This window comes from Propithecus coquereli, unplaced genomic scaffold (assembly GCF_000956105.1).
Source record: "Propithecus coquereli isolate 6110/MARCELLA unplaced genomic scaffold, Pcoq_1.0 Scaffold92, whole genome shotgun sequence".
Taxonomy (NCBI): Eukaryota; Metazoa; Chordata; class Mammalia; order Primates; family Indriidae; genus Propithecus; species Propithecus coquereli.
Window position 1 is genome coordinate 5,824,252 of NW_012155507.1, and position 13,693 is coordinate 5,837,944.

A 13,693-nucleotide genomic window follows, 5' to 3' on the forward strand; every position below is an offset into this window, starting at 1 on the left:
TGATAAGGATCTTCAGTTTAATAATCCCCCCCAGCTCTGCTTGTCTTTCATGCCATTTTACCAAGTACATGAAACTACTGCAAACATTCTGCAATGTTAGTTAGCTGTGCCCTTCTTTTATAAAAGTAATACTTAAGAAAACATAAGCCTTTGGTCAATGTAGTTCACAATTCTTGGTTCTAGGATCACTCAAACAATGACCGTGAAGTACCACCGGACTTGACCAAGAGGCGTAAAGAGGAAAATGGAACAAGTAGGTAGACTTTTTTTTTTTTTGGAGACAGGGTCTCACTCTTTTGCCCTGGGTAGAGTGTAGTGGCATCATCATAGCTCACTGCAGCCTCAAACTCCTGGGCTCAAGTGATCCTCCTGCCTCAACCTCCAGAGTAGCTGGGACTACAGGTGTGCACCACTACCCCTGGCTGATTTTTTCTATTTTTGGTAGAGATGGGGTCTTGCTCTTGCTCAGGCTGGGGTAGCCATATTAATACCTTTGAAACAATTGTCAAAGTGAATTGGAAAAGGCTTTCATGATTCTCTTTTGTAATTTTAGTGGGGGTTTCAAAACACAAAAGTGAAAGTCCATGTGAGTCTCCTTATCCAAATGAGAAAGACAAGGATAAAAATAAGTCAAAATCTTCAGGCAAAGAAAAAGGTGGTGATTCATTTAAATCTGAGAAGATGGATAAGATCTCCTCTGGTGGCAAAAAGGTAAATTAGGAAAATAAAGGGATAATATGCTTTTTCTTTAAAAAAAAATCAACCCTTTGAAAATGTAGCAAACATTGAGTTTTTTCCTAGTCAAATAGTCTTTTGTTAATTATTTGGGGTTGGGAAACGGAGGTATTGGGAAGAGAGCAAGTTATCTATTTGGGGAATTTGTGCCAGTTCAGTCCCAAATCCCTGAGAGGGTAGAGTTAGTGTACATCTGAGATTCTTCTCTCCATTCCACTCCCACCTATTTCTGTTCATTGAGTTTTAGCCTTTCTTTGTATTTTCTTTTTTCTCCACCAATTCTTTGCCTTTAGTTCCTCTTTATTCTTAAAATTAAAAATATGGTCACATGTATTTTCCCTGACCATCATGGTGTCATAAAGTCCTTTTTTTTGAGACAGAGTCTCACTCGGTTGCCCAGGCTAGAGTGCCGTGGCATCAGCCTAGCTTACAGCAACCTCAAACTCTTGGGCTCAAGCAATACTACTGCCTCAGTCTCCCAAGTAGCTGGGACTAAAGACATGTGCCACCATGCCCGGCTAATTTTTTCTATATATTTTTAGTTGTCCAGCTAATTTCTTTCTATTTTTTTTTTAGTAGAGATAGGGTCTCACTCTTGCTCAGGCTGGTCTTGAACTCCTGAGCTCAAACGATCTGCCCGCCTCAGCCTCCCGGAGTGGTAAGATTACAGGCGTGAGCTACTGCGCCAGGCCATAAAGTCTTTATTAATTGTGATTTGAAACATATTTTTGTAACATTTTCTCCTACTGAACTCATTTTTTTTGAAACTTATATTTGATTTTAAAATTAAGCTGCATTCTCTTACATTTTAATGGATGATATTTGAAATAAATTGCCGGCATCTACCATAAAGTAATAAGCCATTACTAAAGTATAAATTGTTTACAGAGCATTATTGCATATAATCAAAATATATACCATATATTCATACTTCATAGCAGTTTTAGAAAATTATAAGGTGAATGTTTTAATTCTCTATGCTTTAAAAGATAGGCTACTCCTTTTAAATAAGTGTTTTTTAATTGAGATAAAATTCACATAATGTAAAACTAACCATTTTAAAGTGTACAATTCAGTGACATTTAGTATATTTACGATGTTACACACTCATCATCTCTACCTAGTTCTAACACATTTTAGTACCCCAAAGGGAAATTCTCTACTTACTAAGCAGTCACTCCCATTTCCCCCTCTCCTCAGCCCCTGACAACCATAAATCTGTTTCTGTGGATTTACCTGTTCAGAATATTTTATATAAATAGAATCGTACAACAATGTGGACTTTTGTGTCTGATTTCTTTCACTTAGCATAATGTTTTTGAAGTTCTTCCATGTTGTAGCACATCTCATTACTTCATTTCTTTTCATAGCTAAATAATATTCCATTATGTGAATATACCACGTTTGTTTATCCATTTGTCAGTTGATGGACTTTTGGGCTGTTTATACCTTTTGGTTATTGCGAATAGTGCTGCTGTGAACGTTTGTGTGCTGCTATAAGTATTTGTGCGAATACTTGTTTTCAGTTCTCTTGGGTATATACCCAGGAGTAGAATTTCTGGGTTATGTGGTAATTCTGTGTTTAACTTTTTGAGGATCCACCAACTTTTGAGGAACCACTGTTTTTCACAGTAGCCGTACAGTTTACATTTCTACCAGCAATGTATCAGGGTGCAAATTTCTCTACCTCCTGTCAACACTGGCTATTTTCTGTTTTTGTTTTTTTATTATAGATATTCTAGTAGGGTGAAGTGGTATCTCATTGTGGTTTTGATTTGCATTTCCTTAATGGCTAATGATGTTGAGCATCTTTTCATGTGCTTGTTGGCCATTTGTATATCTTTGGAGAAATCTATTCAGACGATTTGACCATTTTAAAATTGGGTTGTTTGTCTTTTCGTTGCTTAGTTGTAAGAGTTCTGTATATATTTCAGATACTAGATCCTTATGAGATATATGATTTGCAAATGTTTTCTCTCATTCTGTAGGCTGTCTTTTCACTTTGTTGATAGTGTTCTTTGATGCATGAATGTTTTTACTTTTGGTGAAGTCCAATGTATCTATTTTTTCTCTTGTGCTTTTGGTGTCATATTGAGTAAGTTTTTGAAGAAAAATCATGGCTGGTGGGTGACAAAAAGGGATTTTGAGCTGATTTTTATATTTGGTTTTCCCAACTAATTCCACCATTCCTTATAGGAGTCCAGGCATGATAAAGAAAAGATAGAAAAGAAAGAGAAACGGGACAGTTCAGGAGGAAAGGAAGAGAAGAAGCAATATCCTTTTCATCTCATTGATATTTTGTATCAGTGTAATAGAAAGCTTTGATACTGGTCATGTTTCGAATTGTACCATTGTAGTATGTGGTGTAAATGCCTAAGGGCTTATTTGCTTTTAAATGGTCTTTCTGGTTAATCCTCTCAAATGTATGAAATCTGGAAGTGGGAGACTTGATGTTCTTGATTTTCTTTAAAAAAACTTCTGTAGTGACTGAGGTGTTCTATGCCACCAGGGGATTTATAGTCCCTCTGGCTGTATTATCACTGAGGGGAAAAAAGGGAGCAGAAAGTCCCTTGGGCTGGGGGAATGGGGACTAGAAGGACAAAATGATGTGACAGAGGCACAGAGCTGGTAGAGTTTGGGGCTACCAGGCTGGTCAGAGCCAAAGAGGCCTTGCAAGCTAAGGGATTGTACTAAAAGGTGAGACACATCCCCCCTTCCCAAAAGTTGTTTTCCCTTAATTTGTCATCTACTCATAAGTCCTCGGACAAGCACAGATAATGAAGACTTTCAATCAAGGTGCGTGTTCTCTCACCTCCTTTTCATTTAAAGATAGAAACATAAAATGAGGTCTGATGATGTTGAAGAAACTAAGTTCATTTTGCAAGATACAACTACTTGAATTTTTCACCTAAATATTATGACCAAGCCTTTGGGCATAGATGCAAAACAAGAGTCACAGTCATTTTGCAGCTGTTTTCATTTTAAGCTTGCTGATTAGTCACACTTTTTTTAAAGCACCAATATGTATTTAAGAACATCTGGCTTTCTCTTCACTCATTCCCGTCTTCTTTGGATAATTACCCTTTTAAAGTACTACAGCCCTGTAAATAGTGGTGGTATCTTCATTTTACAGGTGAAGAAACTAAGACTCTGAGAGGTTAAGTTGAAGAAGATCACAGAGATATTAGTCAACAGAATCAATACTCAGACTAGGTCTTCTTATCCTTTAGTGTTCTCTGTTCTTTTTGCCTTCTCATGCAGGCATGTTATCCAAAGATTTTTGTTTAAGTTTTTGTGCCTCATTTTCTACCATTGCCGATGTTTTGCAAAGCCAGAAAATATTGTCTGCACTTTTAGTTCTGGAATTTAAAGTGTGCATCTTTGTTTTCAAGATAATGCACTTATTTTTTATGTGAGATTTAAAAAGTATTTTAACCATCTTAAATAAATTGTGTGTCTATTGTAGTGGACAGAGTATTTAGACCGTAATATAGCCTTTTTTGAGCACTTAAGATCATCGGAATAGTTCATTGTTTGGTGATGCCTGAGGATTATTGAAGTAAGTGGGGTGATTTGCCCTTACGTTTAATGGTTCCAGATAGCTGTATTTGAAGTTGTTGACTTTGTTTTTTTATAGTCCATTTTCTTCCATATTAGCTGTCATTTCTTAATATATTAAGTGTACTTGCTGTCTGTCTTTTCCCCCTAATATTATTGGCTGAATCTAATCTTTTATGAAACCAGATAGATAACCAAGGCTATTTACTGGTGTTTAGATTAAGCGTGAGAAATGTTGAGAGTCAGTTCTGTATAAGGGTATGAGTGTTAGGGTATGGATTTTGTTATATTTATTTTGGCTGCAAAGCAGGGATTTGAGGTTGCCAGATAGGCAACACCTAATGAGTGGTGTGCTTTTTCTGCTTTGTTATTCTGTACTTGTTATCTAAGTAGTAGAGTAGGGTAAACAAAAGTTATGAAAGAGCATTTAGAATTTATGATTTAAAAAAATTAGATTGTAGAAGAAATGTTACTGCTTATTCTTCAATTCTAGCTGCCCCATCCCACCCAGACAACTATCTTCCTTGGTGAGCTATAAACTCTTAATCTTTCTTTGTTTTTTTTTTATTTTTCATCTTAACCTTTCTTTTAATTTGGCATTTTGCTTTCACATACGGTTTCCCTATTAAAAAAAGAAAGAGCCTACATCTCATATCTTCATTAGGAATGGGTCAACCATTGTCACTGACAGCTTTCACTGTGATTTTATACATCTTTTACTCAGTACCTAAATATTATTCTTTTGTATGTAAAGGTTATGCTACAGATTTGAGTCGTTCTTACCCTGGCCGTGAGTTTGTACCTAGGAACAAAGGCATGAAAAGACTGGCCAAGGTTAGTTGTTTGGCTGGTGGTCTTGTAGCAAAGCTTCTAGATTGAGATATATTTTTAAAGATATATTTAGCTTGATGTTCACCCTGTTCAATTTCTTGTTGACAAATTTGTACTATCTTCTTGGGTAGACTTTTAATTTTGTGAGGCTCTGGTTGATTTTTTCCTCTTGCTGGCTGTTTTTTGGCTGCCTCTATCTGTATACATTTTAGGTTTGGTCAGGTCTTTCTGTTTTTCTTCCTTTTCTTTTAGAGGTCTCATCATTTCCGATTGGCACCATTTACCTATAGGCTACTTCTGAATCTGCCCCCCTTCCCTTTTTAATTGATTTTCTATTCTATAGAAAGGAGAACTCCTACATGTCACATTTCCATGATTAAAAGATGTCATTGATTGGAAGATTTCATTGTTGGTTTTTAGAACAATTTTTTTTTGAGGGAGGTGGGTAGAGAAATGACATTGATTTGTAAGTATTCTTTTTTTTTTTGATTTGTAAGTATTCTGATTTCAGAAACATGAAAATGATCACATCAGAATTTAAAAATATAGTATATAAATGTGACCCAGATTAAATTTCTTCCAGTCTTCTGTCCTTTTGTCTCCTATTTTTAGTTGCAAAACTTTCTGCCTCTTCTCTGCATCTTCTGTTACTATAAAGTCTTTGTTCAAATTTATCTTACCTCTCCTTGATTTAATCTCTTGAATATTATTAACTGCTTTGCCATTAGCCTTTTCTTCTACTTTAATCTTCTTTAAAAATTCCTGCCTATTAAAATTGTCCTCTAAGAATCATCCTTTGGCTTCTCAATTTTACTTTGGTATGTGTGGTCCTCAACTCATGGATGTTGACTTTAGCAAACTTTGGAGAGTCCTTTTGTCAACCAGATGCTTTGCTAAATTGACACTCGCTCCCAGACTTTGAGAAGCATGATCCTGCTTTTTGTTACCTTGGACTTATGACTTTGATTTCCAAGAACATTAGCAGTTAGTTTAGCTCTATCCTATCCATAATCTGTATTTTTAATCTATATTCCTTTCTAACCCTCTGTTCCAAAAAGGCCAAATATATTTTGCAAGTCCATTTCTCACCTCCAGTCTCATATGTGTAGCCTAACTTTTATCCTCTAAACCCAAGGTTGTAAATTCTTATCCCTTTGGCAGAATGTGGCTTGTTAAGATGTACCATCTTGGCCTTACACAATTTAAAAAAATTTTTTTTTAATCGGTTGCTTTTAAAAATCAAAAGAATTAACAAAATCCAAATTTCAGTTTCTCTTGAAGAACTGGAGTATCTGGTAACATTGTGCCCTGATTTCTGTGTGGCAACAATCAGCTAGGCCTGCCTAGGTCCTGCCTCCCTTTGGATTGAGCAAGGGCCTTCTTTTTTTCTTTTCTTTCTTCCTTTCTTTCTTTCTTTTTTTACAGTTCACTTCAATTTGTCCCTACTCAGCTCACTTGATTTGTCTCCATTACATTCCTGGCCCCTGTAGACAATTGCTTTTTGTAATTCCTGCTCTAAGACTTTTTTCCATCTTCAGTTCATACTTGGAAACTAACTTCCTAAACTCTTAAAGATTGCCTATTTTAGAAATGTATTGCCATTTTGAGGCATATTCCTAGATGCTGATAATAAATGTTGGGATAGGGAGTGTTTGACTTAGTTTCTTACTTAGTAGCTTCTCATTCCTTACATTTGTGCATGTGGGCTTGCCTGTAGAGTCCTAGTCACTGGTTCCTATGTATATGAGTATGTTACATATCTCCATCTCTAGATTGTGATTTTGTTGAAGGCAGTAACTACATGCCTGCCTTCTAATCAAACAACCAAGTATTTTTCTTTATTATCTGGTATGTTTTAGATACTCTTAACTGTACATAGAGAGTTATGTACAGAGATATTATGTGTGTCTCTTTGGGATCAGTGTGCACATTGATGAGGAGCAACATTGACTTTTCTGTCACCAAAAGAAGATTCAGTTTATTTACACCCTTTGATAGAAAGGAAAACCATGCCGATTAAAAATAAGTTGCTTTGTATGCTGCAACATATTTTTTGAGGGTAGATTTAATATGGTTTTATTTTGATCCATATGCAGTAACCATCAACTCTGTAGGAAACTCTTGTTAGGAGATTGAAATAATAGGCACAAATTAATTTTTTTCTTTATTATCATCTTTTATACTTTTTAAAAGTACTGGCTGTAGGTTCTGTGCAGTAATATTCATAGACACCAAACAGTTGAAAAGGGCACAAGGAATTTTCTATTTCCTTGCTCTTCTGCTTAAGGTAGACCAAATAGTCATTAAGGTGCTAATTTTTTTTTTTTTTATCTGGACATAGGCATGAACGCTTACAAAAGGCTCCCGTGCCACATTTTCCCCTGAGTGTGTCTATCCCTTACACACACATTTATCCTGAGAGGCATCCCTGAGTGCAGTTAAGATTCAGCTCAACAGAATCCCAGTTTTAACTCTCTGTTACATTTTATGCACCTGAAACATCTCAGGGACTATTTGCTGTAAGAATTCCCAGGTTCCAGTATAAGGGTAAATGAAGGAGTAAAGTGGAATTAGGATGGCTGTCCCTGTGTCTTTCTCCTCATGACTTCTTTCTTCCTCATAAATGTATGTTTCACTTTTAAAATGCCAACTTTATACGTCTTTCTACTTCGGGTGTGTGTGAGTAAGAGAGAGAAAGTAAGATCATGAAATCCCGATAGCTTCAGACACTAGTAAAAATGCAGGAAACGCAATTCTGGGATGCCTCCTTTGAGGCAAAGACACTTAACTAAAAGTAAGCCGTTATTTTGGTGGGCTGGTATTTTATAGTTGCTCTTAAAAATTTCTTTTCTTGCCATCAAGAATTCTCTTTTATGACAAATCTCTGAACTACTGAAACATTTGTTAGGACCTTTTTGATGAATTTGATCATAAAATTAAAAAGTGTTTGTGTTTATAAAGGCATACCTCTGATAAGAAGGCCGATTTTATATTTGCTTTTTCTTCTCTACTCTAATCACCACCCTAGCTGCTCTTTTCTTCAGATCACCCTACTTTTCAAACATGATTCTTGCTGTCATAGCTCTCTATAAGATCATTTAAATTCAATTGCCTCAACTCTGAGGATGTTCATGTACAGGAGGGCATGGTAAAACATAGGGAAATGAGAGCCTTACTAATACAGCAGGCTCTAATCTGTTTCTGGCCGAAAAGAAAAAGTAGGGGGAAAACTTAGGAGGTCCAGATAATTACCAATATGAAATAATGTTTACAAATATAGTCTTGTCTCAGCAGAGTGGAAGGCTACCTTTTGTTGGAATATGTCCTGCAAACGTGGTATTGTCAATACAGTTTGCAGCACCAATTGAAGATAGACGTCTGATAGAAGACAACAGACTGTGAACTGAGCCTGAAGTAGAAAACCTTTGAGAAACAGCAACAGTCCTAGGTGTGAAAAAGATCTGTGTGACCCCTTACATTTAGAACCTGTGTTTTTTTGTTTACAATGGTTAAAGCAGCAGGTATTTTTAAACAATAGTTAATTAAAAAAAAGTAAGCTTAGGAGAATGTTGCAGGTAACGTGGCATATATATTAATGAGAAGAAAAATACTACTCTGCCAAAGATAGAGTCCCAAAGGCTGAGTTTGGCACTATTTCATCACAATGTGGCTTTCTTCTTGATGACAGCTAGCTTTTTCTGAAGTTCACTGAACTTGGGGGTGGTTTTCAAGTTTGTAATCCCTAACACTTCAGCGTTATTTTGTACTCTCTGGACTCTGCCGAGAGACTGACATCCAGTATCCTCTTTCTACTTGCTCTTGTGCTTGCTGATTTGTCATTCCAGGATGTGGACAGACCCCTAAGCTGAAGGTCTCCCAGAGGAGGATGCCAAAGCTCCATGCGTCACTCTCAGAACGATATCTCCCATAATTAAGAGCTTCTGGTGCTGTCCATTTAATGGGAATCTGCTTTAAGTCAGAAGATGAATACACACCACCATCCTCTTGACGAGACATTCCAAAGTCACTGATTTTCAGAACATTATTTTCACCTCCAGGCAGTTTCTTGCAGCAAGGTCCCTGTGTATACAATTTTTACTCGAGATACGCCATCCAGAAGCAGCATCTAATGAAAATTTCACTAACTGAGTAATAGTTCATCCTTCTTTCTCAGAAAGGAGAGGAAATCGCCTCATGGAACCAGTTCTTTAATGATGTAGATAGGCTGTCTTTGTGTGCGAACTCCTATAAGTTTGACAATATTGGGATGATTATATTGCTTGAGGATTTTGGCTTCTTGTAAAAATTTTAATTTCAGTTCCTGGGAAAGATCTTCTTTATATGTTTTAACAGCAACAGCAATTTTATCCTTTAATGTGCGCTTAAATATATCATGAAAATTTCCCTTGCCCAATAATTCTCCTAATTTGACATCTTCATAATTGAGAACCCATTTCTTATTCTCCTAGTTATGGCCCTACTGTGATACCATGGTGCCCTTAATTGGAACATTGACCTTTTTTTCAATTTAAAAAATTGAGATAAAATTCACCATTTTAAAGTGTACAATTTGGTGGTTTTTAGTATATTTGCTGTGTTGTGCAACCATCACCACTGTCTAATTCCAGAACATTTCTGTCACCCCAAAAAGAAACTCTATGCCTGTTAGCAGTCGCTCCCAATTCTCCCCTTCCCTCAAACCCTGGAAACCACTCATGTACTTTCTCTGTAAATTCACTTGTTTTGGACATTTCATATAAATGGAATCATGCAATACGTGGCCTTTTATGTCTGGGCTCTTTCACTTAGCATCATGTTTTCAAGATTCATTCATGTTGTAACATGTATCAGTACTCCATTCCTTTTTATGGCTGAATGTTATTCCATTGTATGATTATGTACCACATTTTGTTTATCCATTCATGAGTCGATGGACAGGAACAATGACTTTTAAGTATTAAATTATAAGTTCAACATTAGTGTATCTGCAATTATGATTGATAATGTCAAGATTATACATGGTGTGAACAGAATGTGTAGAAATGATATGTAAATTATTTGTCAGCATTTCATGAAAGTGTGATTATTTTCTAAGGCCCCTTCTAACTCTGGTTTTATGAAATATGTGAATGTAGTATTTTCATCAATAAAATTTAATGCGTTATGCATTAGTTTAAATTTTGAATGAGAATAATGTTAGGCAGATATGAAATTATTTGCCACATGTTGTAATCATGTTTTGAATTTATTTCAATATGCAGTATTTGAAAAATGTCAATACATAAAGGAAAGGAAATGAGTATAATTAAGTCAATATATTTTTAAAGCAATTTTTATAATTTAGCAGACATTGCATCTTAATATAAGTCACTATTAAAATTGTGTCCTTGTGAAAAATGTGATGTCATTTTTCTCTTTTTGTTGATCATGTAAAATAGGTTCCTTTGCTACATGTTCTGTTTACTTTTAATAAGCTATTGCTTGCCCTGTGGAATGTTTTACTTGTTGCTGTTTCATGCCCCCCACAATGTTCAATGTCTTTTTTTTTTAAGTCATCACAGTGTGTCCATCTTTAATGGTTTCTAAGAGTGGGCAATAAGAAATATGCAAATATTTCACCCTTTTCTAGGGACTTAATTTAAGCTTTTGTTATTGACTCATTAACTTTTCTTTCTTTCTTAAGTCTTCCTTCCTCCCTCTCTTGCCTTTTCCCCCTCCTCCTCCCTCTCCTCCTCCCTCTCCCCTCCATTCTTCCTCACTCCCTTCCTCCTCTCTCCCCTCCTCCTCTCTCCCCTTCCTCCTTTTTTAATTCTTTATTTCCTCCTTCCTTTCTTCTCCCCTTCCTCCTTTCCTTCTTTCTTCCTCCCCTCCTCCTTCCCCCCAATCCCTCCCCTCCTTTCTTCCTTTCTTGTCTATCAATATAATCAATTTGTTTCTTTCAGGTGAAATTGGAATGAAATTGTTCAGCTGTGACCAGAAATTAATTTTCCTGAGTAGATTGCCGAGAATTATGAATGAAGAGGGCCCATTTGCATCTCCTTAAATTATTCAGTTATCTGCTTTATTGCTCCATGTGGAAAACGGAAAATTGTTGAGTTTTGCATTACTGTATTTTAACTTGTTGCTTAGTTTCTACATGTTTATTTTCAGTACTGGCTGAAAGTGTTAACTGTCTCATATTTTTAGCACAATGTGCTGCATACAATTCCCAACAAGCAAATAAGGTTACATGTGTACAGAATTTCACTTTAGGTTAACTAAATATTGCCTGGGTTTAGTTGTTTTGTTTTTTTTTCCCCATTCTGAAATGCTTTCTTTTTATTGTTTGAAACTGAAAATAAACAATTATTGAACCATTTTGAATTTACCTCATTTTAAAACTCAGTTTTAATTTATTATTTGGCCTGTTTTTAATATTAGTCACTACAAAGTGGGAGCATTGTTTTATGCAGTGCTTAGGAATCATTTTATATAGTACATGTACAACATTAAAACCTGTTTAAAAAAGAAAAAGGTACCAGTGCTCACTTGTCCCTTGCCATTTTTTTCTTGTGATTATGTTGGAAAAATCTTGGTGGGGGGAATCAAAAGTTAGTTGTGTTTTAATTCTACAGCTACAGGAGCTTTGTATTGCTGAACTTTAGTCTGGAAAAGTTTAACAGTGACATTTTTAAAACAGATTTTTTTATCTACTGAATTCTACCAGTGTAACCTTTTTTCTAAATAAACAATAGTTTTCTCAAATGATTGTATGTCATTGTGTATATTGTTACTTACTCAGAATAACTTAGCAAAGATAATAAGGTTCCTAGCCCTTTCTTCTCAATTCTGTCTTACCAATAATGTGAAAAAATCCTGTTTGATTTCCTTTGTTCCTGGAGTAAACAGTGGACTGCTATCATGCCTAGATTTATCCATTTAGTCTTCAGTTCCTTGGAAATAATGATACCAATGCAAATTAAAATTTTCAGAGAATGGCAGAAAGGATATAATTTTTTAAAGGATTGAGAAATGCTGAGTATATTTTAGAATTGGCAAAGGGGTATAAATCCTGATGCCTCTTTTCAGGTAATTGTAATTTGCAAAAATTGATGAGCCGAATATTTAAGAGAGGGTGCATCTATTCAGTGACTATTGAGTACCCATAATGTGCCTGGCATAGAAAGAAATACTTTGTTACAGTGGTTTTTGACTTTGAGAAAGTAACTGTAGTTCACCTTAAAATCATTTGTCTGAAACATACCAGCAAGAGCTTTCCAGTTGTTATGTCTTATTTATATGTTAAAGATTACGTGACTGCGATTTTGAACTAGAAAGTTTGCTAATTTGTTAGCATGATTCTCTTCTCTCTGTTCCCCTAAATTGTTGAACATAGGTAATTTTTCATTGTGGCCTTGATAGAAATGCATTGATGATGGAAAATACTAACTTTGAATTTAACTATACAAAAATAATTTATGTTGGAAGTAGGAAATCTATGTTTGTATAGTTATAGCTATTTTTGAGCATCTTCTCTGTTCTAGGTACCAAGTAGTATAAGACTCAACTCCTCTTTCAAGGGTGCTTCCAGTCTAGCTTGGGAAATAAGAGCCATATGAGTGCTATGGGGGCCAGCAAACTTTGTAAAGGGCCAGATATTAATAGTAAATATTTGAGTCTTTGTGGGCCATCTGGTTCCTGTTGCAACTACTCAGCTCTGCCATTGTAGCAGGAAAGCAGTTATAAATGATATGTAAATAAATAAATATGGCTGAGTTCAGTAAAACTTTATTTACAAAAACAGGTGGAAGCCTGGATTTGGCCTGCAGGCTGACCGCTTCTTTAGAGAGTAGAGTACCTGTGGGAAATTAGTTCAAAAAATATTTGAGTGCCTCTTACTCATCAGAGGTACAGCCATGAGCACAGCAATTTCCTGCCTTCATGGAGCTTCCATTCTAGTCAGTAGAGACAGACAATAAATATATAAGTGGAGGGAGGTGCTCTGAGAAAAAATAAACCTGGGTAAGGAGGCAGGACTTACTACCTTCCATATATGATGATTATGAAGTAAAGATGAGAAAGGCAGGACTTTTTGAGGCAGTTATCACAGTATGAATATTTTATTAACAAGTAATGTGAACAGAAGATACCACTGATCCCCAACCCATCTTTGAACCTTTTACGTGACACTAATATAATATGAGTTCTAGTGGGTGACATCTAGGCTTGCCATTTTCCAGAAAGGAGTTCTTGACTTTAGGCTCACCAATGGGCTTAGGAGTATTTATAAGCCTCCCAGAAATTGAATACAAATTTGGGATACATGCACTTTTCTAGGTCTGTAGTTTTCACCTGTTTCTCAAAAAGGTAGACCTAAGGTGGCAAGTTTGTTTTTCTGGGTCTTGTTCCAAGGAGGTCTAAAACCTTTATAACTAACCCTGAATTTATTTGGAGCTGGTGAGAAGTTGAAAGACAGTTGTTCATCTGTCTACTTTGCATTAAATGGTAGGGGTAAAAGAGAAGCTTTCCTTACCTTGGCAAATGATCTACAAGTGATTTGCAATATATTGTTGGAAAATAACTGGTCCAT

At 35.8% G+C, this 13,693-nt stretch overlaps 1 protein-coding gene and 1 pseudogene across 1 annotated transcript in view; one reads left to right on the top strand and one right to left on the bottom strand.

Annotated features, from left to right (window-relative positions):
* Window positions 1-11,876, top strand: part of THOC2 (THO complex 2) — an 89,992-nt gene extending 78,116 nt beyond the window's left edge. Inside the window, exons 32-36 of the mRNA XM_012664850.1 lie at window positions 184-253; window positions 554-711; window positions 2,932-3,008; window positions 3,486-3,531; window positions 11,067-11,876. Coding sequence (XP_012520304.1) covers window positions 184-253; window positions 554-711; window positions 2,932-3,008; window positions 3,486-3,513 — 333 coding nt within the window. The 3' untranslated portion in view covers window positions 3,514-3,531; window positions 11,067-11,876. The remainder of the gene's footprint in view (window positions 1-183; window positions 254-553; window positions 712-2,931; window positions 3,009-3,485; window positions 3,532-11,066) is intronic.
* On the bottom strand, window positions 7,965-13,693 carry LOC105826809 (annotated as a pseudogene).